Here is a 27,359-nt window from a genome sequence, read left to right on the forward strand (position 1 = left end):
AGCCTCTGACGTGTCTAAAACATCTTTTCACGGTGGTGGGTTCTACTTGTGGAGAATTATTATCTGTCGAAGTAAGTTAGCCGTATTTGGTAAGAATTCTTCATTTAACAGTTATTAGGCTATTTGAAGGAGTTCATGGATCGTTAATTTAACACCGCTTTACCCGTTTGAAAAATGGTAACCGTGTTTATTATTTTCTTCGACCTACCCTCGTGTAGCTCCAAGATGCTGGATTTCTTCACCATCTTCAGCAAGGGGGGCATAGTGTTGTGGTGTTTTCAGGGTGCCGGGGTCACCGAATCCTTCACTGGGCCTGTCAACGCTTTAATCCGCTCCGTCATCTTGCAGGTGAGCCAAGATGACAGCATACGATCGGCTAACAGCTGCCTGCTATGCCCTCATTACGGAAGCTTGTTTGGCTAACGTTAGCTTATTGCGCAGTGTGCAATCAGTGGCACGTTCAGCGAGTGAAAAGGTTAAGAAAGCATGTGAATTGTTTATTCGGTTTTTAATCTGGTTGAGGCTAAGAGGGTCAAATCATAGTGAGTAAGATCTGAACTGCTAAAGGGATCTTCCCACAACATAACTGATGTTTGCCTCCAGCTCACCCGGGAAACAAATACATGTTTCCCATATTTCAGGAACGGAGTGGAAGCAACTCCTTTACCCACGAGGCTCTAAGTCTTAAATACAAGCTGGATAATGAGTTTGAGTTGGTTTTTGTGGTAAGTCTCCTAACCGCACACCGTGGCTCCAATGCATCTCTTTTGGACAACATTCGTTTGTTGTAAATGGTCAGATGTCAATTTTCCTTGCATGTTAAGAAACGCCTGTTATGTGTCTCTCATCGAGGTGGGTTTTCAAAGGATCCTTACGCTGACGTATGTCGACAAGTTTATAGATGACGTCCAGCTCCATTTCAGGGATCGTTACAAGAATGAACTAGAACAGAGGGGGACATTGAAACTTCTCAACAACAACTTTGAATTTGAAGATGACTTCATGATGCTTCTTAGGTAAAGGCAATGGCATAATCAACAAAGTCATTAATGGAAAATTGAAATCGGAATGTCTCTAATTCAGACTGATGATGTTTTTAAAAATGGCAGTAATGATGTTTAGTATATGCATTAGGTGTTCAAATGCTATGCTATGTTTCTTGCGCTTGCCAACATGTATTATGATATACACATTATTTGAGGGGCACCAAGTAACTTTTAGTTTAAACATTAAATTAACTTAGTCACATAGTGTGATAACAATGGGCAAATGATGCAATCGCTGTTGAGATCAATTTCCTAGAAGCCTTGCTTTCTTTGAATTACGGATTGCTTAAAAGCACAGGTTTAGCAATTTTACTTTACCTGAACTGTGAACATGGCTCCTCTTCTTCTGAGACAGTCTTTTAAACTACAGCTCTTGAACTACTTTTGAGCTATGTCTTGTAAATCAACGCATGTGTCTTGCTGCTATGATACGAAGAAATAATATCAAAAAACTGCTTGGTTGTCTTGGGACAGCGACGTATGAGACATTGCTGAAATCCAAAATGTTATGTGGTGCCAGTTAAAAAAATGTTTTCATAGTTCTTGAGGAGTACTTTGTCAGTGTTATTGCCAGGAAATTAAGAGAAATTGCTGAGATAATGCTATCAAAATTCAGATCAATGATAGGCACATTAATGAAGTTGAAAGTGAAACTAAGCTCGAGATATCAAAAGTCTCTGTGTGCCAAACTGCCAAGTAACACTGATCATCACTGTATGATTTAAGGTGTAATCACGCTGACTTATTTTAAAATGTTTTCAACCAGGGAGGCAGAGGAGAGCAGCAAAGCTCGAGGCCCTGTCTCTATGCGGACTTTTAATGAGTCTCAGAAATCCCAAAAAACTGTGAAGTCAATGATTGAGACAAGGGGTGCGGACAAAGGCAAGGAACAAGGAGGCAAGAAGAATAAAAACTGCAAAAAAGAGGGTAAGTATAGCCTGTTAGCACTGTAAAATAACAATGGCTTTGTTTGTGGTTCGTTTTTTGATTACTGAACACAATTCTAATGTGATCATATTGGTGTGCTTTTATCATTGAAATTACTGGTGATAAATGACAAAATTGAATCAGTTCACCTGGACACAACGTTTATTGAGAGAGAAACATTTCATCACTAATCTAAGTGACCTCTTCAATCTCAACTGACTTTAGGTATACCCTCCCTTATAAACAATACAGTGGCATAACGACCAAAAACAACAATCGATTTCATATGCAAACTGTCGTTTGTTAAAGCCAGGAAGACACCCAAACAATGCACCAGCCAATAAGAGAGGACAACAGCTGCATAAGCATAAACCAGTGGTTGATTCTGTATGTGGTGGGAGTTTCAGAAAAGTTGAGACGCGTATTTTCCGAACACCGCATCTCGGTTGCTTTTAAACCCAAAAACATCCTGCGCCAGAAATTGGTCCACCCCAAGGATCAGGTCCCCTGGCACAAACGGAGCAATATAGTATACACTGTTAGGTGCCGGTATGATTGCCATGACTTTTACATTCGGGAAACCAAACAGACGCTGGCCAAGAGGATGGTACAACACAGAAGAGTTAACGTATCAGGCCAGGACTCCACAGCCTACACCCAACTACAGGCCAGTGACCACTCTTTCAAGGATGAGGATGTGCACATCTTTGATGGGGAGGAACGCTGGTTTGAATGGGGAGTCAAAGAGGCCATCTACAGTGCATCCGGAAAGTATTCACACCCCTTCACTTTCCCCACATTTTGTTATGTTACAGCCTTATTCCAAATTGGATTAAATTCCTTTTTTTTCTCATCAATCTACATACAATACCCCATAATGACAAAGCGAAAAAGGTTTAGTAGAAATTTTTGCAAATTTATTAAAAATAAAAACTGAAATATTGCATGTACATAAGTATTCACACTCTTTAATCAGTACTTGGTTGAGGCACCCTTGGCAGCGATTACAGCCTCAAGTCTTCTTGGGTATGAAGCTACAAGCTTGGCAGACCTATATTTGGGGTATTTCTCCCATTCTTCTCTGCAGATCCTCTCGAGCTCTGTAAGGTTAGATGGGGAGCGTCGCTGCACAGCTATTTTCAGGTCTTTCCAGAGATGTTCAATGGGGTTCAAGTCTGGGCTCTGGCTGGGCCACTCAAGGACATTCACAGACTTGTCCCGAAGCCACTCCTTCGTTGTCTTGGCTGTGTGCTTAGGGTCGTTCTCGTGTTGAAAGGTAGACCTTCGCCCCAGTCCGAGGTCCTGAGCGCTCTGGAGCAGGTTTTCATCAAGGATCTCTCTGTACTTTGCTCCATTCATCTTTTCCTCGATCGTGGCTAGTCTCCCAGTTCCTGCCGCTGAAAAACATCCCCACAGCATGATGCTGCTACCACCATGCTTCACAGTAGGGATGGTATTAGCAAGGTGATGAGAGGTGCCTGGTTTCCTCCAGACGTGACGTTTGGCATTCAGGCCAAAGAGTTCAATCTTGGTTTCATCAGACAAGAGAATCTTGTTTCTCATGGTCTGAGAGTCCTTTAGGTGCTTTCTGGCCAACTCCAAGCGGGCTGTCATGTGCCTTTTACTGAGCAGAGGCTTCCGTCTGGCCACTCTACCATAAAGGCCTGATTGGTGGAGTGCTGCAGAGATAGTTGTCCTTCTGGAAAGTTCTCCCATCTCCACAGAGGAACGCTGGAGCTCAGTCAGAGTGACCATCGGGTTCTTGGTCACCTCCCTGACCAAGGCCCTTCTCCCCCGATTGCTCAGTTTGGCTGGGCGGTCAGCTCTAGGAAGAGTCCTGGTGGATCCAAACTTCTTCCATTTACAAATGATGGAGACCACTGTGCTCTTCAGGACCTTCAGAGCTGTAGAAAATGTTTTGTACCCTTCCCCAGATCTGTGCCTCGAAAAATCCTGTCTCTGAGGTCCACAGACAATTCCTTTGACTTCATGTGGCTTGGTTTCTGCTCTGACATGCAGTGTCAACAGTGGGACCTTATATAGACAGGTGTATGCCTTTCCAAATCATGTCCAATCAATTGAATTTACTACAGGTGGACTCCAATCAAGATGTAGAAACATCTCAAGGATGATCGGTGGAAACGGGACGAACCTGAGCTCAATTTTGAGTGTCATAGCAAAGGGTGTGAATACTTATGTACATGCAATATTTCAGTTTTTTATTTTCCGTGAATTTGCAAAAATTTGTACAAAACCTTTTTCACTTTGTCATTATGGGGTATTTTGTGTAGATTGATGAGAAAAAAAAGGGATTTATTCCATTTTGGGATAAGGCTGTAACATAACAAAATGTGGGGAAAGTGAAGGGGTATGAATACTTTCCGGATGCACTGTATGTGAGGAGGGAACGACCATCCCTGAACGGGGGGGGCTAAGACTACATTTGTCTCTAGCTTGCTGCACCACTGAAACTGTAGTTATTTGTCACGGCAATTTGCATATGAAACCGATCGTTGTTGCTGATCGTTATGCCGCTGTATTGTTTAGAAGGATAGGGGATACCTGCAGTCAGCTGATACTGAAGAGGTAACATATACCCTTTTTATACCAACATTAGCGTTTTATAAACGTGGGTAAGCCTGCTAAAAATAGGGAATTGATTCCTTTCACAGTGCCAGCAGACCCGGGTCTGACTGCCATCAGACGAGTTTGCCTTTCTTTTTTGTTTCTTCTGTAGAGTCATCTTTGACGTCATGAAAACAGGGAAGTAAACAGTAGAAAGCATGGAAGCCAGAGAGACGGTGGTTAACGTAACTTTTTATAGCCTGTACTTTAGTCTCTTGATTGATTGAAACGATACAAACTCAGCGCAGTCTGAACAATGTTCGAGCACTGCTTGAATTAAGATGGAGACTCACAAACAACAAATGTTTTTCTCAGTTGCCGGCGTGATTTTTATGACACGTGGACAATGGCGCTACGTCATCGCGCAACTTAGCATGTCCACCCGGGTGTCGCGTTTACATCAATGCCAATCGGAGGTGGAACCAGTAAATCCCCGTGACTACTGCAGAGTCATTTGACCCGGGAGTGAATGCCAATTGAACCCTTTTACACTGACCACCAAAGGCGGGTGTTAGCGGGTTTTTTTGGCCAGTGTGAAAGGGGTGTTTGATGAGTGACGAAACATTTCTCTCGCAATAAAAGTGTCCAGATGAACTGATTCAACTTTTGTGATTTTCTTACCTAGATGATTGACCATGCATAAAGACGTACAGGTGAAAAAGACAGTCTGTTGCTCATATAATAACTGTAATCTCAAGTTTTTATTTTAATGCTATTAAAATCCTAATCAGTAGACCTGTTTGAGAAATAACAATTTTGTTTTTACTGACTTTGGTTTGATGTTCCTCCCTAATTCTTTCTTCTTAAAAAAAAAAGAAAAAAAAAAGAAAAAAAGGAGGGAAGCGGGGCACGGTGGCCCAGTGGTTAGCGTTGTTGCCTCACAGCAAGAAGGTCCTGGGTTCGAACCCCAGGCCAGCCCAGGTCCTTTCTGTGTGGAGTTTGCATGTTCTGATCGTGTATGTGTGGGTTTCCTTGGGGTGCTTCAGTTTCCTCCCACCATCAAAAAGACATGCATGTTAGGGTTAATACTCCTGCCTGTACCCCAGACCAAGGCAATAGGGAAAAAGAACTGGAGTTGGTCCCTGGGTGCTGCAGCTGCCCACTGCTCCTAAACAATAGGATGGGTTAAATGCAGAAAACAAATTTCATTGTAACCTACAATGACAAAATAAAGTGGCTTTCTTCTTCTTCTCTCTCAGCTCCTGCAGCTGAGCCTGTCAAAGGGGATCAAGGAAAGGCCTCTTCCAGCAGTCAAAAGACAATTGAGAATGGCAACCAGGGCTTGACTCCAGATGAGATAATACAAAAAAGGAGAGAAGAATTCTTCCGCAAGCGCATGGGGGGACCTGTTGAGAAACCCAGGTCAGAGAACAGCTGTTTTAAAAACACCATTTTTAAAACCCTAATAAACTCAGCAGCTAAAATTGAAAGAAAAAAAAATCAGTTTTAGGCATGTAGCTGTCATAACCATAGCAACTTAATGTGAATGAACAGATGAGGAGGTCAGTGTCCTGTTCACTGACATGTAACTTTCCACAGAACAGGCATACTATCTTTTCACCTTTCTGTGGAATTCACCATTTTGAATCCAAGTTGGGTCACCTATGGGATTTGTACAGATCCGATGAAAAAATAATTGGAAGGGGTCGGGAGCTTGCCTACTCAAAGTGACTTCCACAATGGAATGCATTTGGATGTGTGTGCATCGACTGTCAAACAAAAGGCAGCAGCCAATCAATTCACTAGTCACAGTACAGCGCAAGCTCAGACCCTGCTGTGTGGAAAAAGCCAAAACGAAGATGCCACAGTGGTGTGTGCCTGCCATGAAATTACAGAGGTGTTAGCTGAAAATCTTAAAATACCTGCCAGTTGAAAAGCCTGAAGTAGCAAGTTAGCTAACATTGTTAAGGGAGGATGTCAGGTATGAGGAGGTGGGCCGCACACTTGAAGAACATCCAGTTAGCAGAAACCGCTGACAAACGCCAACAGCAACAGAGTCTGCTAGAAAAGCAATGGCAGCAGAGCAAGTATGGCTGACAACGATCTGGCAGTGCTCAGGAGGGCAAAAAGCAGACAGCTGAACAGGGCAAGGTTGAGGCATACAGCAAAATAGCTAAAGCGGGCCACTGAGACGCTGTTCCAGACCAATAAGAAAAAATAAGGACAGACCCCTCTGGCCCTGTCCCCCCACCAGTCCTAAAGCATAGGATAATCTTTCATATTCACATTTGTAATTTTTTTTCACATATTAACATGGTTTCTGGCACAGCATAGAGTAATAATTTTGGAAATAATTGTAATCAGTTGTGTACCCGGTGGGGCTGTCCTTTCTTAATTTTCTTTGTAAATGTAAGCATATCATATGTAAAGGTACTTAATAGATTAATACTTTGTACTTAATTTTGCTCAATCTTGTAATTCTGTTAGCTTGTGACTAGCACCAGTCTTTAGAATGTCTTAGATGTCTTTTAGAATTCTAAAAGACATCAGAAATGAGCATTTAGTAGCTTATAAAAAAAAAATCTTCAGGGGAGTATACCCCCAGGCACGCGAAGTTGGGTAGCACGGTTCTCATCCAGATCTTAACAGTTTTTATAATCCCATCAACAATTAATTGATATTTATTCTACAGTTTGAGTCAGGAGTATGGGGGGCAGGAGGAGCACACAGATACAGGAGGGGTGCATGCTCTGGGAGATTCCAGATGCGTTCGCCTCAACTAGATTCACGTATTTCTTCACGTTATATTTCCAATAAGTCTCTGCTAGGAGACTACTGCACAAGTATACATCCGAAGTGTCTGTCGCCACTGGTCATTGATCATCTTATTGAAATATCTTTCTCACAGTAAATCCCCCAAGCCACAAAAGCCCAAGGAAAAGCAGATGCGTGTTTGGGGTACAGCTGGCAACAGCACCAAGAACCTGGACTACAGCCAAGAAAAGGAAAATGGTACCAGTGGAACTGGAGACCAGAACCACACAACACAAATGGATGTGGTATGCACCTAATAAAATTCTGTATACATTCCTTTTTCTGATCTGGTTGTTTCTAAAAGTAGACTATTCTATAGCCTAATTCATAATGTTTTGTTGATGAAATGATATTATATTGGTAAGTTTTAGGCATTTAAATCAAGAGCTTGAGGTCAAGGTCTTGATCTAATGGTTATGTTTCAGGGAATGAACCTTACCTCCATGAAAGGGGAGCTGCTATCTGTGGATTGTGAGTCCAGTGAGGAAGATGAGATGGAAGAGGAAGAGGAGAGAATATCTGTCACTGAAACAAGCAAGATAGCGTAAGACCCCTGGAACTTTTTTTTTTCTTCTTCTTACTTTGCTGTAGCATTTCCAATTTTGTGTTTTTTTTTTTTTTCTTGCTGGTGTTGTTTTTCCACCTAATGGGACATATTTTGTGTCAAAAATGCAGAGCATTAAGTATTACCAGTCTCTTTAAGCTTCTTCTGGTTTTCTTCAGTCCCAAAAAGCGTGGTGGGTTTGGGGGCATGTTTGGGATGCTGAAAGGCCTAGTGGGCTCTAAGAGCCTGTCTCAAGAGGACATGGAGCCAGTACTGGACAAGATGAGGGATCACCTCATCGGTATGACATGATCTTTCTTTCTGTTGTTTTATTTGTTTTTGGCATTCCTTGAGTATCACTGAAGCATTCTAAACCAGACTTTTCTTTTTTTGTCTATCAGCTAAGAATGTAGCAGCTGACATTTCCTCCCAGCTCTGTGACTCTGTTGCCAAGAAGCTGGAGGGCAAAGTCATGGGCACCTTCACCAGTAAGTATCCCATGATGCCAATAATCATTTAACCACCAGAGGAAAAACTGCTGAAATGACCAAGGCGGTCATTTTGACCGTTTTGGATTTTCAAAGTTTAATAACTTTGTGAAAAATAAAGATACAGACCTGCCGCTCCCTGAATGTTCCTGAAATTGCATATATTTGCATTAAAATGAGTTGTAGATCAATTGCACACAAAAAAGGTTTGATGAGCTCTACCTAAAATGACCATGACCGATCAAAATGACTGTGTAATTTGAGTGTCATGGCACGTGTCATGTCACTATTTATGTGTGTTGGTTGTGTCGTTTCCTTTGCGACGTTTATTGCTCTATCTTAGAAACCCACTACAGTTCTCCAGTGCAGAGTAATAGCAAAAATAACTTTATTGTTTGATTATTGCCGACATGTCTGGGTACAGCCACTGTTTCAGATGCACCATGACTACCACTGCGGCGTTGCAGTATTTACAGGCGTTGGACAGCAGTGATTTTAAATTGTTTGAAAAATAGTATTGAAGTTGTTGAATGGTAATTTTGGTGTCAGCCGTCTCTTAATAAACATGTTATTCGTCCGTGGCAGTGACGAGGACCATCTAGTTGTCCTGTGATGGATGACTGATGACTTGCACAATGATTAAAGTGAGGAAGAGTTGCGCATCATCAGCTCCACTCTCTCGTCGGAGACCACCTTGGCAGTGGAGATGGATGCAGATTTTTCCTCAGGGTTTTTTCCCGAAGCCTTTCCCGTATACGAGTATACCTGCAACGCAGCGGAGGTTTAAATCAAGAGTTTTCCTTCTCCTAGATGAACTGCTTGACAAGGCCAACGGGCTTCATCTATCCGGGTTTGAAATCAGAGTTGTCCTTCTCCTAGATTGGCTGCCAACCAAGGCTAACAAGTCCAAATCGACTTACACGGTTATACCGCCGGGAACCCGCTCGCCCCCGCAGCAGACTTTGTGAAAACAGGAGGTACCACAAGAGGGTGCTGCTGCGGACACATTTGCATAGGAGCGTCCATATGGTAAGGTCGTGATGGACCCGCGGCGATCACTACACCCGGAAGTGAGAGACCACCATCCACAAGCCTCCTGCTGAGCAACTTAAGTGGAGGTTGAGACACCTGATCTCAGCCATAGAATATAATTCATCTGTCTTCTGTTTACAGAAACAGCTTTTTACTTGAAAATGTATGTCAGGAAACTCAAAATCAGTCCACTTAATATCAGTATAAAAAGGGGCATTGCTGTACCAACAAGGGCAAGATTAGCCTACTGCCAGTTATGGCACTCTGTCGGCTTGAGTGCAGGTGCAGTATAGTTTAAAACTGAAATCTGCAAGCTTTCTCCATTAATAAATTGTTGTCCATCTGGACCATGGATTAGGTTACATAACCATACTAACCAGTACCTTACCACAGCTGGAGACACTGTCCATATAGTGTCCATATATAGATAAGGGGTGTAACAATACAAAATTGTGGTTCGGAAGGTACCTCGGTTTTGAAGTCACGGTTCGATACGTTTTCAGTACAGTGGGGAGGGGAAAAGAAACAAAACCTAAAATTATTTACTGAACAAACTATGGCTGTCTTTATTTAAAAAAAAAGAAAGAAAAAAGTCTGTCAATACTGCTGCAACCGGCTGCAACATTATAAAAATGTTGTAGAAATTACAGGAAATGTTGTAGAAATTGCAGAGACGGGCTGCTCTGATGGACGAGTGGAATAAACCACCGTTCTTGCAATCTGCCCGTCCTGTGGCTGAGAGGTTCGTATCCCAGACTCGCCGTAGCCGGTCATGGCCAGAGCATCCATGGGGTAAGGCATTCATTAGGCCACTCTTACCCGAGGGATAGTGGGTGTAAATCGGTGTAGTGTTCAGGGACTCGTCGTTCTCCAGCGACCTCTGGTCCATCCAGGCGCCTGCAGCCAAGCAACCGAAAGCATTCTCCTTACGTCTCCTTTGCGGCCTAAAGGTAGTGCAGTCCATGCGAGGCTTCAGCGTGTAAAATAGCGAGAGCAGCTGACACGAGTTTGAAGGAAGCTGGTGTTACGACTATCTCCTTCCTGTGGAAACGTGAGCCAGGGGAGTTATTCGACAAGAGTTACGGCCATATGCTTTTGGGTTAATCGGGTGGAATAAGGGGGAAAAACTAGAAATATATCTAGAAAGTAGAGACGGACAATTTCTCTCATAGACTACACGAACACGTGTATCATTTATTCTTCCGTATAAAATCGCCATCATCAACAACATGGCACTGCTCCAACCAACCCAGTCCTCACTTGGCCCTCTCAACCTGGAAACCCTTTCTTAAAGGGCCCGTGTCTACCAATTATGGTGAATTGTGCCCATATAGTCCACTACATATGTCCCCCAAGAATTCACCATAATAAAAAAAGTCAACTTGGAGGGGGGTAGATGGCCCGGCTGCAACGGCTTCGCCGAAAAGGTGCAGAGGCCAGGGTGCCTACAGGAGGGGCCTTAAGGACCTTGCGGCGGCATGGGGGTAGGGCAGGTGGTAAAGGAACCTTAGGGGCCTTGTCGGGGGGTGGGGACAGGGTAGGAGGTGAGATGGTGTGAGGCGATCTACTGAAATGCGATCTGGCTTATCGCCAACTTCCACAACACGTGCTTGTGTCCGGTCACCAGGACGTGGAACGGCCCATTGTAGGGAGGCTGCAGGGTTCCACGGTGGGCGTGGTGGTGGATGAAAACATATTCTGCCATCTACAGATTTGCAGGGATTTGAGACTGTGGGAGGCCGTGTTGCGAAATGGGGACCGATGCAAAAGCTCTGGTGTTATCCAGGACTGTGGCCCGTTGATGGGCTGCAGACCAGGAAGCTGTGGTGTTGGGGACGAAATCCCCTAGGACCCACAGCGGCTGTCCGTAAACCAGTTCAGCGGACTAGGACTGGAGGTCCTCCTTAGGGGTGGTCCTGAGGCCCAGCATGACCCACAGGAGCCTGTGGACCCATCTGCTATCCTTGAGGCTGGCCCAAAGAGCGGCCTTCATAGAGCGATGAAACAGCTCGCACAACCCATTGGCCTGCAGGTGGTATGCGGTGGTGTGGTGAAGCTTCACCCCTATGCTCTCTGCGACTGCATTCCAGAGCTCAGATGCAAACTGTGAGCCCCGGTCCCGATGAATGCCCGGGCTACGTCGATGGACGTCGTCGATGACGGTGGGACGGCTTCTGGCCATCGAGTGGTCCCGTCCACCGTGGTGAGGAGGTAAGTAAAACTGTGGGAGGGGGGCAGGTGGTCACCTAGGTCCACGTTTACGTGGTCGCACATCCTTTTGGGCACCGGGAACTGTACCAGGGGGGCTCTGGTGTGGCGATGCACTTTAGAGCGCTGACACTCCACGCAGGTGTCAGCCCAATCGCTCACGTTTTTTTTGAGCCCGTGCCAGATGAACTTGGCTGTCACTAGTCTTTGAGACGGCTTTTTGCCAGGGTGGGAGAGGCCATGGACAGCGTCGAAAACATGCCGCCTCCAGCCAGTGGGAATGACGGACCGGGGCCGACCCATGGAGATGTCGCACAGGAGCATGGTACCAGCATTGTCGAAAGCCACGTCCTCTAACTGCAGCCCGGTGACAGCCGGCCCGGAAACCTGGACGTCTGGGTAGGCGGCCTGATCAGCTGCCATGCGGGCATAGTCAAGTCCCAAGTGGACGGCCCCTGCAATGGCCCGGGAGAGGCAGTCAGCGACAAGGTTGGTTTTGCCAGCAACATACTGTACACCTGTGGTGAACTCTGATGCAGGAGAGCTGTTGTTGCTGGCGGGCGGACCACGGCTCAGTCACCTTGGCCATGATGAACGTCAGTGGTTTGTGGTCCACAAACGCCCTGAATTGGTGGGCCTCCAGCAGGGAACAGACATGTCGAGTGGCAAGGTAGGGAGTGAGGAGCTCCCGATCGAATGTGTTATACTTCCATTCGCTGGGGTGTGACTGTCGGCTGAAGAAAGTGAGAGGCTGCCAAGGGCCATTCACCCACTGTTCATGCACCGCCCCAACTGTGTGGTCTGAAGCATCGGTAGTAATGGCGATCGGAGGCTTGGGTGATGGATGCGCCAGTATTGTTGCATCAGCCAGAGCAGCCTTAGTGTCCACAAATGCCTTGTCCCTCTCCGCAGACCAGTCCACAGTGTGTTTGGTGGCCTTGTCTTTCAGGTCCTCATACAGGGGTCGCATGAGATGAGCAGCTCGGGGATAAAGCAGTGGTAAAAGTTCACCATGCCGAGGAACTCCTGGAGGGACTTGACTGTGAGCGGTCGTGGTTACGTCACAATGGCGTCTACCTTTGACAGGAGGGGTACCGCCTCGTCTTTGGTGACTCGGTGTCCGAGGAAGTCGATGGTTGTCAGCCCAAACTGGCACTTAGCTGGATTGACAATCAACCCGTGCTGGCTGAGCCGCTTAAAGAGTCCAGAGGTGGGACAGGTGCCCTGCTTTGGAGGTGCTGGCGATGAGGATGTCGTCTAGATAGACGAAAACAAAAGGCAGGTCCCGTAGCACTGAATCCATGAGGCTCTGGAATGTCTGTGTGACGTTCTTGAGGCCGAACGGCATGCGCAGGAACTCGAATAGTCCAAATGGAGTGATCACCGCAGTTTTGGGGACATCCAGTGGGTGGACGGGCACCTGATGGTATCCATGGACAAGGTCCACTTTGGAAAAGATGACTTTTCCATCCAGGTGGGCGGAGAAATCCTGGATGTGTGGGACTGGGTAGCGGTCCGGTGTCATTGTGTTGTTGAGTCGGTCGTAATCACTGCATGGGCACCACCCAATGTGGAGGGGTGAAGCCCACAGACTGTTGGAGCGGCGAATCATGCTGAGACACCCCATATTCTCGAATTCCTCGCTGGCGGCGGTGAGCTTGGTTAGGTTGAGGCACCAAGACCTATCATAGGCTGGTGGGCCATTGGTGGTGATGTGGTGCTCCACTCCGTGCTTGGCATTGGAAGACAAGAAGGTGGGCTGTGTAAGAACCGGAAACTCAGCAAGAAGCCTGAGAAAATCGTTTGTATTGGAGAGCATTCTAGACAGTCTGATGGAGTCCGCTTCACTGAGAGTACACGCATACTGCTGGTGTCATGTGTGGCTGCCCCTACTCCCTCTCGTAGCCCCCTCTTCCCATCCACCCCTGTATGTCTGTGTTATGTTTATCTGTCATCTTGTTTCACCCCGTTTATTGTAAAGCGACTTTGAGTATTAGAAAAGTGCTATATAAGTTTAATTTATTATTTTTATTGTTATTATTATTATTATTATATGAGCAGAAAGTGACAGCGTTGCTCAAGTGGTGGTTTTTGACATCCACCAACAGTCCATAGGTGCATAGGAAATCCACACCGAGGAGGGGGATGGCCACTTTCGCCAGGACAAAGTCCCAACCTAACCGCTGTCCTCCGAAACGCAGCTCCATAAACCTAGTGCCATAAGTGTGGATGGGGCTGCTGTTAGCAGCTTCCTTTGAGGGGTCACATCCGCAGGACAGGATGTCTACTCTCGATGCGGGCAGGACGCTCTTCTGCGCACCCATGTCGCACAGGACCCGCTGTCCAGAAATGGAGTCTTTGATGAAAAGCAGCCTGCCAGTTCGGCCGATGCACATGGCCACTACTGAGGACCGGCTGTGGCGTTTCCCGCTGCGCTTGGCCTTGGGTCCAAACTTTGTCTGGTAAAAACACCAGCTGTGATCTTGCCACCGTTGAGGAGCTGCTGTTGCTGCTGCTGCTGCTGCTGCAGCTGCTGCAGCGGTGACTGTTGTCTCTCTAGGCAGTGATGAAAATGTCTGGGCAGGAATAAATCGTGGCTGCGCAGTACTGTTGACCAGCCAGGAAAAATGTATCAGCCTCCTCGGCCAGAGCACGACAGTCAGTGATGGCAGTGTTGGCTAAAGCAGCCTGTACCTGAGAAAGCGGCTGTCGCAGAAACGGTTGGATGAAGAGGAAGTCAGGCTTGTGCTCTCCCAGGAGATCCAGCATCCTGTCCATTATTTCAGACAGCTTACTGTCACTGAGGCCTTGTAGAGAAAAAAGCCGACTGGCCCACTCAGTGTCAGAAAGTTCAAAACTTTTCAACAAGCGAGCCTTGAGTGTCTCGTATTTATCCTGCTGCGAAGGATTTTTGAGGAGGCTCACCACTCCGGTTGCTGTTTAACTGCTGAGAGCTGACACCACATAATAGTATTTTGTGGTGTCCGCGGTGATTTCCCGCAGTGCGAACTGTGCTTATGTCTGGGTGAACCAAGCCGAGGCTGACAACTCCCAGAACTCCGGCAGCTTGAGAGAAACCGCATTAGTTGTCAAGTTCATAAAGATTTGTCTCTGGAAACGTCCAGCAGACAAACATCAGGGTCACCAATGTGGAAATTGCAGGGAAGTAGAGATGGACAATTTCTCTCATTGAGTACACGAGAGCGTGTATCATTTATTCTTCCGTATAAAATCACCATCATCAACAACATGTCGCAGCTCCAACCAACCTAGTCCTCGCCTCGCCCTCTCAACCCGGAAACCCTTTCTTAAAGGGCCCGTGTCTACCAATTATGGTGGTTTGTGCTCATATAGTCCGCTACAATGTAAAATTTACTTAAAAGTAAATCAAAATAAATACTCTCTCACATATAATAAAATAAACATACATGAAGATGTAGCATTTAGAAAATTAACTGTACTTGTATTCATATTAGAAGCTTTCAGCTTCACAGTAGGACAGTGCAACGTAAACATAGGCATAGCCAATGGAAAGAAGAACTGGAGTTGTTCCCTGGGCACGCAGCTGCCCACTGCTGCTACAGTGCCTGGCAAAACCCCCTTGACAGTCATCACTAACTTCTGGGTTATAAAATATACTCACACATCTGTTCCTGAACAATATTATTTTTGTGAACCCATAAGCTGTAACAGCATGTCCGCAAAGCCAAAATAAGTTATGTTTCGCTGACTTTTTGTAAATGACTTAAAAACTAAAATATAGTGCTTGTATAAGTATTCAACCCCCACATATCAATACTTTGTAGAGTACCCTTTTGCTATGATAACAGCCATGATTCTCTTGGGTTAAGTATGTACAAGCTTTTCACATTCTTCTGGAGTAATTTTTGCCCATTCTTCTTGGCAGAATTTGTACAGGTCTAGCAGGTTGGAGGGATGGTGCCTCTGGACTGCGATTTTCAGTCTGTGCCACAGATTTTCAATGGAGTTGAGGTCCAGACTTTGACTTGGCCACTCTAAAATGTTCACCTTTTTGTTGCTGTGCCATGCCGTTGTTGCTTTAGCCTTGTGCGTAGGATCATTGTCCTGCTGGAAGGTGAACCTTCTCCCAAACTTCAGTTTTATGGCAGACTGCAACAGGTTTTCTTCCAATATTTCCCTGTATTTAGCTCCATCCATTCTTTCCTCAATTTGGACAAGGTTCCCAGTGCCTGCAGATGAAAAGCAACCCCATAGCTTTATGCTGCCGCCATGCTTCACTGTAGGGAGGGTGTTTTTTTGGGGCATGAGCAGTGTTAGGTTTGCACCACACATAATGCTTTGAGTTTTGGTCAAAAAGCTCAACTTTCATCTCATCTGACCACAAAACCTTTACTCACATCCTAACTGCATCTCTGTCATGCTTGGTAGCAAACTCCAAGCATGCTTTTATATGCATAGTTTTGAGCAATGGCTTCTTACTTGCTACTCTCCCATACAGGTCAGATTTATGGAGGACCCGTGATATGGTTGACTCATGCACATTTACTCCAGTTTCAGCCACTGACCTCTGGAGCTCTTTTAAAGTAATTGCAGGATCATCTGTGGCTGTCCTCACCAGCCCACATCTTGCTCAGACACTTAGTTTTGAGGGACAGCCTGTCCCACAAAGTGTGTGGGTGTGTGATACATCTTCCACTTTCTGGCAATGGATCCAACAGTGTTCCGTGGGACATCCAAACACTTTGATACTCTTTTGTATCCCTTTCCCACCTTCTGCATTTTAATCACTCTCTTACTTCAGTATTATGCTTGTTTGTCTTCATTTTCTGATGGAGTTCACACCGGGCTAATGAACTTTACACAGAGTGCTTTTTCTGCCCATAAACGAGAACATTACTTTAATATCTTACAGGTGCACACTAATTATGTCCAATTGTGTTTATCTTGAGTTTGTTTTAGGAATAATTTGACATTTGTGAAAACTTGGAGCCTTCAGAGCACAAGGGGTTGAATACTTATACAAGCATTATATTTTAGTTTTTCATTTATTAATAAAAAGTCAGTGAAATATAACTTGTTTTGGCTTTGGGAACATGTTAAGAGTTTATGGGTTCACAAAAATAATATTGTTCAGGAACAGATGCGTGAGTATCTTTTATAATCCAGAAATTAGTGATGACTATCAAGGGGGCTGAATACTTTCGCAGGGCACTGTATATAATAGGATGGGTTAAATGCAGAGTGCAAATTCATTGTAAGAATACAATGTTAAATAAAGTGGCTTTCATTTCATTTCAGTATTCTCTCAAAAAAATAAAACATTTAATAAAATAAATATCCATTAAGGTGCAACATTTAAAAAATCAATTTACTTGAGCTGTACTGTACTTGTATTCATATTTACAGCTTTCAGCTTCACAGTAGGACCAAGCAACAGTCCCAACTTGTGCTGAGATTCATTGTTTTTTCATCCATCCATCCATTATCCAAGCTGCTTATCTGAATTCGGGTCACAGGGATGCTGGAGCCTATCCCAGCAGTCATTGGGCGGCAGGCAGGGAGACACCCTGGACAGGCTTCCAGTACCTCACAGATTGTATTTTCATGTTTGTTTGGTTTTTTTTCCCCCAGAATAATTAACTTGTCTATGTTGTTTGCAGAAAGGGCAGATCTGCTGGCAATAACCTCTGGTTTATCTGCTTTTGCCATAACTATGAGGCTGCGCTGTTGTAAATTACCTACGATCTCTCTGTGGCATGTGTGTGTGCACATGCATGCTTAGTGGGCAGCTGAACATACAAAATCCCTTTACGAAAGTTGCTAGGGGGGAAACTTGGAGTATTAAATTAAATTCGACACAGAAGTTTCACACATGCAGTGGTTAAAACAACGCTGCATTTGTTTGTTATACATACGTGCCAAACCGAAAGACCCATAACAAACATTTTCAGTATGAATACAAGTACAATTACATCCCTAATGAATAAATAAATAGATAGATAGATAGATAGATAAGGTGGCGCAGTGATTACTGCAGTCACCTCACAGCAAGAAGGTCCCGGGTTCGAGTCCCGGGGTAGTTCAACTTTGGGGGTCATCCCGGGTCGTCATCTGTGTGGAGTTTGCATGTTCTCTCTGTGTCTGTGTGGGATTCCTCCGGGTGCTCCGGTTTCCTCCCACAGTCCAAATACATGTAGGTCAGGTGAATCGGCCGTACTAAATTGTCCCTTGGTGTGAATGTGTGTGTGTCGGCCCTGTGATGGACTGGTGGCCTGTACAGGGTGTCTCCCTGCCTGGACTGCTGGGATAGGCTCCAGCATCCCCGCGACCCTGAGAGCAGGATAAGCAGCTTGGATAATGGATGGATATATATCTACTACTACTTTCGGCTGCTCCTGTTAGGGGTCGCCACAGCGGATCATCCGTTTCCATTTCTTCCTGTCCTCTGCATCTTCCTCTGTCACACCAGCTACCTGCATGTCCTTCTTCACCACATCCATAAACCTCCTCTTTGGCCTTCCTCCTTTCCGCTTCCCTGGCAGCTCCATATTCAGCATCCTTCTCCCAATATACCCAGCATCTCTTCTCCACACATGTCCAAGCCATCTCAATCTTGCCTCTCTTGCTTTGTCTCCAAACCGTCCAACCTGAGCTGTCCCTCTAATATAATCGTTCTTAATCATGTTCTTCTTCGTCACTCCAAATGAAAATCTTAGCATCTTCAGCTCTGCCACCTCCTGTCTTTTCATCAGTGCCACTGTCTCCAAACCATATAACATAGCTGGTCTCACAACCATCTTGTAAACCTTCCCTTTAACACTTGCTGGTACCCTTCTGTCGCAAATCACTCCTGACATTCTTCTCCACCCTGCCTGCACTCTCTTCTTCACCTCTCTTCTATACTCCCCATTACTTTGGACAGTTGACCCCAAGTATTTAAACTCAAAACGCCTTTGTCACCTCTGCTCCTTGCATCCTCACCATTCCACTGTCTTCCCTCTCATTCACGCATAGGTATTCCGTCTTGCGTCAACTGACTTTCATTCCTCTTCTCGCCAGTGCATACCTCCACCTCTCCAGGCTCCCCTCAACCTGCACCCTACTCTCGCTACAGATCATAGTCCACGGAGACTCCTGCCTGATCTCCTCCGTCAACCTGTCCATCACCATTGCAAACAAGAAAGGGCTCAGAGCTGATCTTTGATGTAATCCCACCTCCACCTTGAACCCATCTGACATTCCCACCGCACACCTCACCATTGTCACATTTCCCTCATGCATATCCTGCACCACTCCTACATACTTCTCTGCAACTCCTGACTTCCTCATACACAACCACACCTCCTCTCTCGGCACCCTGTCATATGCTTTCTCTAAATCCACAAAGACACAATTTAACTCCTTCTGGCCTTCTCTATACTTCTCAATCAACATTCTCAAGGCAAACATCGCATCTGTGGTGCTCTTTCGTGGCATGAAACCATACTGTTGCTCACTAATCATCACCTCTCCTCTTAACCTAGCTTCTATTACTCTCCCATGTTGTCATGCTGTGTCTGATCAACTTTATACCTCTGTAGTTGCTACAGTTCTGCACATCGCCCTTATTCTTGAAAATCGGTACCAGTATGGTTCTTCTGCACTCCTCAGGCATCCTCTCACTTTCCAAGATTGTGTTAAACAATCTAGTTAAAAACTCCACTGCCATCTCTCCTGAACATCTCCATGCCTCCACAGGTATGTCATCAGGACCAACTGCCTTTCCACTTTTCATCCTGTTCATAGCTGCCCTCACTTCCTCCTTGCTAATCCACCGCACTTCCTGATTCACTATCCCCACATCATCCAACCTTCTCTCTCTCTATTTTTTTCCATTCATCAACCCCTCAAAGTACTCCTTCCACCGTCGCAGCACACTCTCCTTACTTGTCAGCACATTTCGCCCTAACCTGCTGCACATCCTTCCCAGCTTAATCCCTCTGTCTAGCCCAGTGTTTCTCAACCTAGTCCTCAAGAAACCCCTATCCTGCAGATTTTCATTGTAACCCTGCATAGGTAGCCCTGCTTGTACTTACTCAACCAATCATCTCGCAGCACTTAATTATGCAAGGTGTGCAACATCTGACAAAATTCATTGCTGATTGGTTGAATAACTACAAACAGGTACCTATTCAGGGTTGCAAAAAAAATATGCAGGATAGGGGTTCCTTGAGGACTGGGTTGAGAAACACTGGTCTAGCCAATTGGTACAAGTCCTTTTCTCCTTCCTTAGTGTCTAACCTCTCATACAACTCACCTTACACCTTTTCCTTTGCCTTTGCCACCTCCCTCTTCACTTAACGCTGCATCTCCTTGTACTCCTGTCTACTTTCTTCATCTCTCTGACTATCCTACTTCTTTGCCAACCTCTTCCTCAATATACTGTGCTGTACTTCCTCATTCCACCACCAAATCTCCTTGTCTTCCTTCATCTGTCCTGATGACACACAAAGTACCTTCCTAGCTGTCTCCCTCACTATTTCTGCAGTGCTTGAGCAGCCATCCGGCAACTCTTCACTACCACCCAGTGCCTGTCTTAACTCCTCCCTGAACTCCACACAAGTCTTCCTTCTTCAAATGGATGGAGATATATATATCTCCTTTATTTAACCAGGTAAAAGACCCATTGCGATTAAAAATCTGTTTCAAGTGACCTGGCAAAGAGAGCAGCAGAAATATTGTTACAACAATCAACACAAACAATACAAACAGACAAATACAACTGTCACACAGTGCAAACAAATGAACGTAACATCTAGTTAATATGCAATACAAGGTCAAGGACAAAAATCCAGTTATGATGCATAGACAAGTACAAATTTCTAGAATGATTTCAGTCAAAAATTTAAGAGTATTCATATTGACCAAGAGTACTATTTTCTCGATCCTTTAAAATTGACTTAAATTTCCCCATAGTAATCAGCTCTGACAATTTTAGGCCCTTCTGTACCTTATTCCAGGAAGAAGTGGCAGTGTATTTAAAAGCTTTTTTGCCTAATTCTGTTATAACTCCTAGGACCAACATCTGTAGAATATCGTTGAGAGTGCAGGCCGTACTGATTTTGGTTTTTACACATGTATGTACACAGATAAGGAGGAACCAGCCCAAGGAGAGATTTATACAACCAATGCAAAAGTCTGCGGAGATACAGAGATGGCCACTTAGCAGCAGCATAATACAGTGGTGTACACGATTGCTACAGCCAGTAATAAAATGTAAAGCACAATGGTATAGTGTCCAACTTCTTTAAGCAGTGGTCAGTTGCGTTCATAAAGAGCATGTCCCAGTAATCCATTAAAGGTAAAAAAATAATAATAAAAAAACACAATTGCTGAAATCAAGTGTTTCCTTGCTTGGAGGGAGAAAGAGGGTTCATTCCTAAAAAATAAACTATTTAAATTTCAACTTGGAAACAATTTTTTAATATGTGATTTGAATGACAAGTTCTGATCAATAACAATACCTAAGTATTTATATGCTGTGACCAGTTCAATTTCAACCCCTTGCACAGTCGTGATCTTAGGAAGATTTGATGTTAACTTTTTGCCATTTGAAAATATGAATTTGGAATTGTATCCAACACCATCTTAAGTTGAGTTAAATGGGACTGAACAACATCAAAGGCTGACTGCAGTAATTCAAGGATATGTACTACTGAAGGGGATGAGCAATAGCTGACTATCATCTGCATAAAAATGGAATGCAGCATTTGATAAATGATCACAGATTATATATACTGCTGTCTTAACTTTTTGGATCGTGTCACATGAACACTAGGAACATATCTGAAACAACTCCAGCATGAAAAAAAGATTGAAATATGATGCCGATGTGGTCATGCTTCTGTTGGACACAGTCAATATTACTGTGCAACAATGTTCCCATATATTTTGATGTACTTTATAACTACATTAGACTGACAAGTGACAATATAACAATATATTATAAGTAACAAGTGACGAATGCTGCCACAATTCATAGTCCAAAAAATTAGCTGCAGTAGGTTTTTCACTGCCCCCTACGTCAAAATATATTGGAACATTGTTCGACTGTATTATCAATTGCCTGTCCAGTAGAATTGCCACGCTGTCATCACTTTTCAAATGGATAAAATAAAGACTTATTAACAGAGGAAAATAACATTTAAGCTTGAATTGTAATATTGGTGAGTAGAAGCCTCTTCTGTGCTTGGAGTGGCTTATTTCTGTGGCAGGGTACCAATAGTTGCCCAGCTTACTTTTCCCCTGACATCCTATACAGTTATATATGTTTTTAGGCTTGTATAGCCAGCATAAATCTCATGAGAAAAACTCTAGTTTTCTACAAGATATTAGTTTGGAAAGGATCGACTGATCCGATTGGGCCTGGCAGCTGGAAGCCAGACCAATCACTGAACTATCAAGAGCAGTTTAGATGATGGCCACCAGTGATAAACATTGACACTGTTGTTGTTTTCCAAATATAGCGTTGCTGACAGGTTGTCATCATCTAAACCCTGCCGATTGTCCACTGATTTAGGCTGCCACTAACCAGAGTACAATCAGCCAACCCACTAAAATGTTGTTGCCCATCCCAGTTTGATAGCAAAATGGATACAGAAAATCTTGTTATGCTGTTTTCCCATTATGCAGCTGTGCGAGGATAAAATGTTGTTGCCCACCCTAGTCTGATAGCAAAATGGATACAGAAAATCTTGTGTTATGCTGTTTTCCCATTATGCAGCATGTGTAAAGTGGTACGTGACGCTTGTAGACCCTTACCAAAGCTTCTTTTCTTGTTTGTGTGAGTACAGCTGTGGCCTCAACAGTAAAGCAGGCCCTGCAAGATTCGCTGGTGCAGATCCTGCAGCCTAAACGAAGGGTAGATATCCTAAGAGATGTCCTGGAAGCACAGAGCCAGCGACGGCCTTTTGTCATCACATTTTGTGGTGTCAATGGGGTTGGCAAGTCCACTAACCTGGCAAAGGTGAGATCTGCAAGAGCAGCCTATTCAAGAGAAATTTGGGTAACACTTTCTATGAAGCTTGCATCTATAACGCACTATAAACATCTATAATGCCTATAAGCATCTATAATGCTCTATAACACCCTATAAACACCTATAACGGCCATACTTTCCTATAATGTATATTACAATGACTTAACGGCTATGGCTGAAGACTGTGAAAAAGCACTGAAGTCTCATTATGCATCTCTACAAAACTTCAGCAAAACAAGTTGGCTATGATGTATTATGACATTTGACAGATAAACAGGCTAATGATGACATATTTATAATGCATAAATCTGTTTTAAATTGACAATGTATCATAAAGGTGGTTATGAGGTGTTGTGTGGGTGTATACATGGTTATAATGAATCTTGCAATGACTTATAGCTACACTTATAGGGCGTTATAGATGCTTATAGGGCATTAAGTTGGACAAAAAGGACCAGATGGATATATACCGTATTGAACATGGAATTTAAGATAATTTAAGGCTTTTAAACAGCTGTCGTCACCACCTGCAAAGAAAGCAGTCGCGTTTCTGCAGTCAAATAGAATATCTCAAGCTCACACAGGCTTGCTGGGGGTTTAGTCCAATCAGATTGCGGCTATTTGTAAACAGCCTCCCAGAGCCAATCGAGGACTCTTTTCATCTACCCTCAGGTTGGTCCTGTCTACATTAGTTAACCTTTTACTGGTTGTATTTAAGACCTTTTAGATGAGAATTGGTTGTTGTTATTAGGTGAAAAAAATGATCAACTGCTTTTTGGGAGTAGTTGATGACTACTAAAATGCAGCATACTCATGCATGGAAAACGTGTCACTCCAGGCACCTGACCAAATTTGGCAACCCTGTACACATTTTAGGCACTGTTGTTAAAGGTTTAATTTCAAAGCACTTTATATCCATCCATCTAAGAGAAAATTTGTCACCTGGGATTTATGTTCATTTTTCCTAAAAAAACTAATTATTTAATATAAATTTGACCATTTCAAATGCAAAGGTCTTACCAAGTCCTCTCATACGATCAGTTGTGTTGTAGGAGAAGTTGTCAATTATTTAATTTGGTACATGGCTATGATTAGGGATGCAACTCTTCATATATATAATTCCCTGTGATTGCCCTGTGATGGCCTGGCGGCCTGTCCAGGGTGTCTCCCTGCCTGCCACCCAATGACTACTGGAATAGGCTCCAGCATCCCCACAACCCTGAGAGCAGGATAAGCCGTTTGGATAATGGATGGATGTCTAATACCAAGACGTAATTCTTATTCACCTCATATGTTGGTTCTGTTAGCACCTGGTGATTATCACAGTGTACATGTCCTCCAGAACTCAACCCTGCACTCTTCTTTTTGATCAGATCTCTTTCTGGCTGATTGAGAATGGGTTCACTGTTCTGATCGCAGCCTGCGACACATTCCGTGCCGGAGCAGTGGAGCAGCTCAGGACCCACCAGCGGCGCCTGAACTCTCTGCACCCTCCTGAGGAGCATGGGGGCCAGCCAGTGGTACAACTCTATGAGAAAGGCTACGGCAAGGATGCAGCTGGAATTGCTATGGAAGCCATCGCCTATGGTAAGGTGGTTTCTTCTTAAAAACACTAAGTTTACTGGTTGAATTTGTGGGTGACAAGTTCAGGATGCCATGATTCTATGGGCAGAGTGACAGCTTATGTGTCTGTGTGTATGCATGGCAATTAAAAATAAAATACTACACTAGACTGACGTTTTCCTTTTGTTTTGATATTAATAGTTTATCCAAAGTCACTTTGAATTGTCGAGATGCAAATAATCTGCATTATATAAATAAATGAATGAATGAATATTTGGAACACCTGTTACAAGGTAAACTTCCCAAGAAAGCTATGATCCTTTAATTATTTCACTCACTCCCATAGTCTGCCTCAGTTATAACGAACTGGAAATCCAGATGAGTGGAAAGATCCAAGTGAAAGCACTCAAACACTGGGCAGGTGTTCTTAATATTTATGAACGACTTGGTGTACGTCACTAAGCCATTGCTGGTATCCTTTAGTTATTGTCAGTTTCAAAACGCATCTTCCCCACTCTGTCCTCCAGCCCGTAACCAGGCCTTTGACGTAGTGCTGGTGGACACTGCAGGGCGTATGCAGGACAATGCCCCACTGATGACTGCTCTGGCCAAACTGATTGCCGTCAACATGCCGGACCTCGTGCTGTTTGTCGGAGAGGCCCTGGTGGGCAATGAAGCTGTTGACCAGCTGGTAAGACTTGTAAAAAAAAATAAATTCTGAGAAGTCTGTGCCATTTATCTGTGCACACATATGACCAGCTGGTAATATTTACACATGACAGTGCACTGTTTGAATGATGCTACTGCTGGCAATTGCGATTTTTATAAGAAAGAAAAGACAAAATGTGAAGATTTACAAAAAAGAAAGATTAAAAAGCCACCAATCAAAACACGACATTTCAAACATATGGTTGAGGCTTGGAATCGAGAGGTCGGATAACTTTGAGTCTTAAGCATAGCCTTTGGACTTGGTACAGATAGCAGAGAGGTTTATGCTCAGAATAACGGTCATGAAAGGATGCACTAACTTTGAAAACCGGAATCAGGGTTGTTTTTGATTTTACTTGTTTGAAACTGTCTAGCTGACTTCAGTTTTGCTTAGCATTGCTCCTTACTGTTGAATCATGTATAATTTCAAAGCGGATACTGGGAAAAAAAAACCCCAGCAGAAAAGCATGATTATGAAACATCTAACCAGACCAATATGCTAGAAACAAGGCAATATGCCATCTGTCGCACAGATCCTGTCATGCCCTAACTATAATATTTCTCATGCCCTCAGGTAAAGTTCAATCAGGCTCTGGCAGACCACTCCATGTCTGACAAACCTCGCCTCATTGACGGAATTGTTCTCACCAAGTTTGACACCATCGATGACAAGGTATTATTGGCAGTTTTTTCCTTCGCTTGAAAATTCACTTAAAACATTTCATCAAGTTTGTCATATTTGAAAAGTTATTTCACACTTATTCTCATAATGAAATGCTTATTGTGCTGGCTCAACACACAAGTTGAAAACAAAATACTTATAAGATGTACTTTGAGAAAGAAAAATCAAAGTGCAAGAACAGGATACATGTATCATGGGCTAATGTTAACACATACGCTGTTGCTGGTGTGCTTCATAACTGGAAAACAATTCAGTGACTGGAAGTTTAAGGGCTCAGTAAAAATAAGATTCATGCTGTCAATCATTTGCCACTGACTGATGTTTTGATTTTTGGTGCTTAATATTTAAGGTTTATCTCATGTTAAATGAGTAAATTATGACTCAGACATTTCTGGCACACATCCCTTTCCTTGCTTTCCCTCTGCAGGTAGGCGCTGCCATCTCCATGGCCTACATAACAGGTCAGCCTATTGTGTTTGTGGGCACAGGGCAGACCTACAATGACCTGCGCAGCCTCAACGCCCGCGCCGTGGTCAGCGCCCTGATGAAGGCTTGAGTGTTTGCATGTTCTGTTTGATCATCTGTGTGGCAAAACCAACCAACCTTTGTTACACTGTCACGAGATGCTCTGGGCCTGCTAATCTGCATTTCTCATCCAGTTATCCCCGAGTCCCCCTTCACCTTGGCACCCAACAAACTCGAGTCATGCACAGGCTTGTATTCTCGCAGCTCCAGGCAAGAATAAAGAATGAGCATGGACTTTGAAAGACAAGAGAGAATGTTGCACTACAAAGACAGAGGACCCTCCATTTGCATTATTTCTTAATTTTTGGGCCAAATTTGAAAGTACCTGTTTTGCTGAAGCTTTGCAGAAACGCCACACAAATGACATTTTAACTGACTTATCCTCTAGCCAAACAAATAAATCTAGACTAAAACTGCTGTTCACCTACTGGTTTACCCAATCAGAGTTTAGTATCTTGTTACCTTTACCCCTTAATGTAAATGAGGTGAGGTCATAAAAGCTTGTTGGATGTGACATTTCAGCAGTTGCCTGTTCCTGAGGACAGCTTAGTGACCACAGTGCCTGCCTGCCTTCCATCTCCTTAGCCCCTGTTTTCACTGCATGAGGGGTCATCCATTGACCGTACCAGTTGGAATCCACTACTTCCACTTTAAGAGGATCAGTCTTAACAAGAAATTGCTTGAAACAGATTGGATTTGATATATTATCAAAACAGAAGGCACTGGTCAATGTGCATTGCACTACAATTGTAAAGGACAATAAACATTGTGACTCTGCACCTTTAAGAGTTGCTGTGGTGTTGAGAAAAATGGTTGTACTTATTGTGAGGCTGATCCTCTCATCCCTTTGTCAACTTTGGTGCTCTGGGTTGATTTTTTTCCCCTGTGAAAGCCCCCCCCCCCCATCTCTTTACTAAACACAAACATTCTTTGGAAAATGTGAAGAGTTGGTTATATTCTAATTAATCGTCGAGGATAAATACTTTTGTAAAATTGTAGTTCTCACACATTGTTCAGTTGATAATGGACTACATTTTCTGTCTGGTCAATTGGAGTCCTATGGACCTATTACCTATGTTACTCTGCATAAAGGATGAATAGGTCTAAAATTTTGTTTTTAGTAGTGCAATAAGAGAGAATTGAGAGATATAAAGATTTGTCCTAATTTATGAGAATGTAAACATTTCCAAATAAAGCTGCTACATGCTGTAAAGGCCTGCGCGGTGACACTTTTGTCAAGTTGACGACAAGACTGTCT

The 27,359-nt window shown here is 43.9% G+C and overlaps 1 protein-coding gene across 3 annotated transcripts; it reads left to right on the top strand.

Moving 5' to 3' along the window:
* srpra (SRP receptor subunit alpha) lies at window positions 1-27,337 on the top strand. Of its 3 annotated transcripts, none has more exons than XM_056283337.1 (15): window positions 1-71; window positions 219-348; window positions 642-725; window positions 853-1,016; window positions 1,813-1,973; window positions 5,798-5,960; window positions 7,447-7,597; window positions 7,778-7,896; window positions 8,028-8,197; window positions 8,298-8,384; window positions 22,439-22,611; window positions 23,997-24,210; window positions 24,714-24,877; window positions 25,469-25,567; window positions 26,004-27,337. In XM_056283337.1, exons 2-15 carry the CDS (start codon window positions 226-228, stop codon window positions 26,130-26,132), a joined length of 2,001 nt encoding a protein of 666 aa, XP_056139312.1. In that variant the 5' UTR covers window positions 1-71; window positions 219-225; the 3' UTR covers window positions 26,133-27,337. The 3 variants fall into 3 exon arrangements, with proteins under 3 accessions (XP_056139312.1, XP_056139314.1, XP_056139313.1); XM_056283339.1 differs by having other exon boundaries at window positions 8,076-8,197; XM_056283338.1 differs by having other exon boundaries at window positions 15-89.
* Window positions 27,338-27,359: the final 22 nt, after the last annotated feature.

Source organism: Lampris incognitus, chromosome 7 (genome assembly GCF_029633865.1).
Source record: "Lampris incognitus isolate fLamInc1 chromosome 7, fLamInc1.hap2, whole genome shotgun sequence".
In the NCBI taxonomy this organism is placed as follows: domain Eukaryota; kingdom Metazoa; phylum Chordata; class Actinopteri; order Lampriformes; family Lampridae; genus Lampris; species Lampris incognitus.

Excerpts from the sequence above, each read along its gene's own strand:
- srpra (XM_056283337.1), top strand. The coding sequence starts at position 226 with ATGCTGGATTTCTTCACCATCTTCAGCAAGGGGGGCATAGTGTTGTGG. Across the intron at positions 5,961-7,446 it reads GGACCTGTTGAGAAACCCAG|TAAATCCCCCAAGCCACAAA; the intron begins GTCAGAGAACAG and ends TCTTTCTCACAG. Across the intron at positions 8,385-22,438 it reads AGTCATGGGCACCTTCACCA|CTGTGGCCTCAACAGTAAAG; the intron begins GTAAGTATCCCA and ends GTGTGAGTACAG.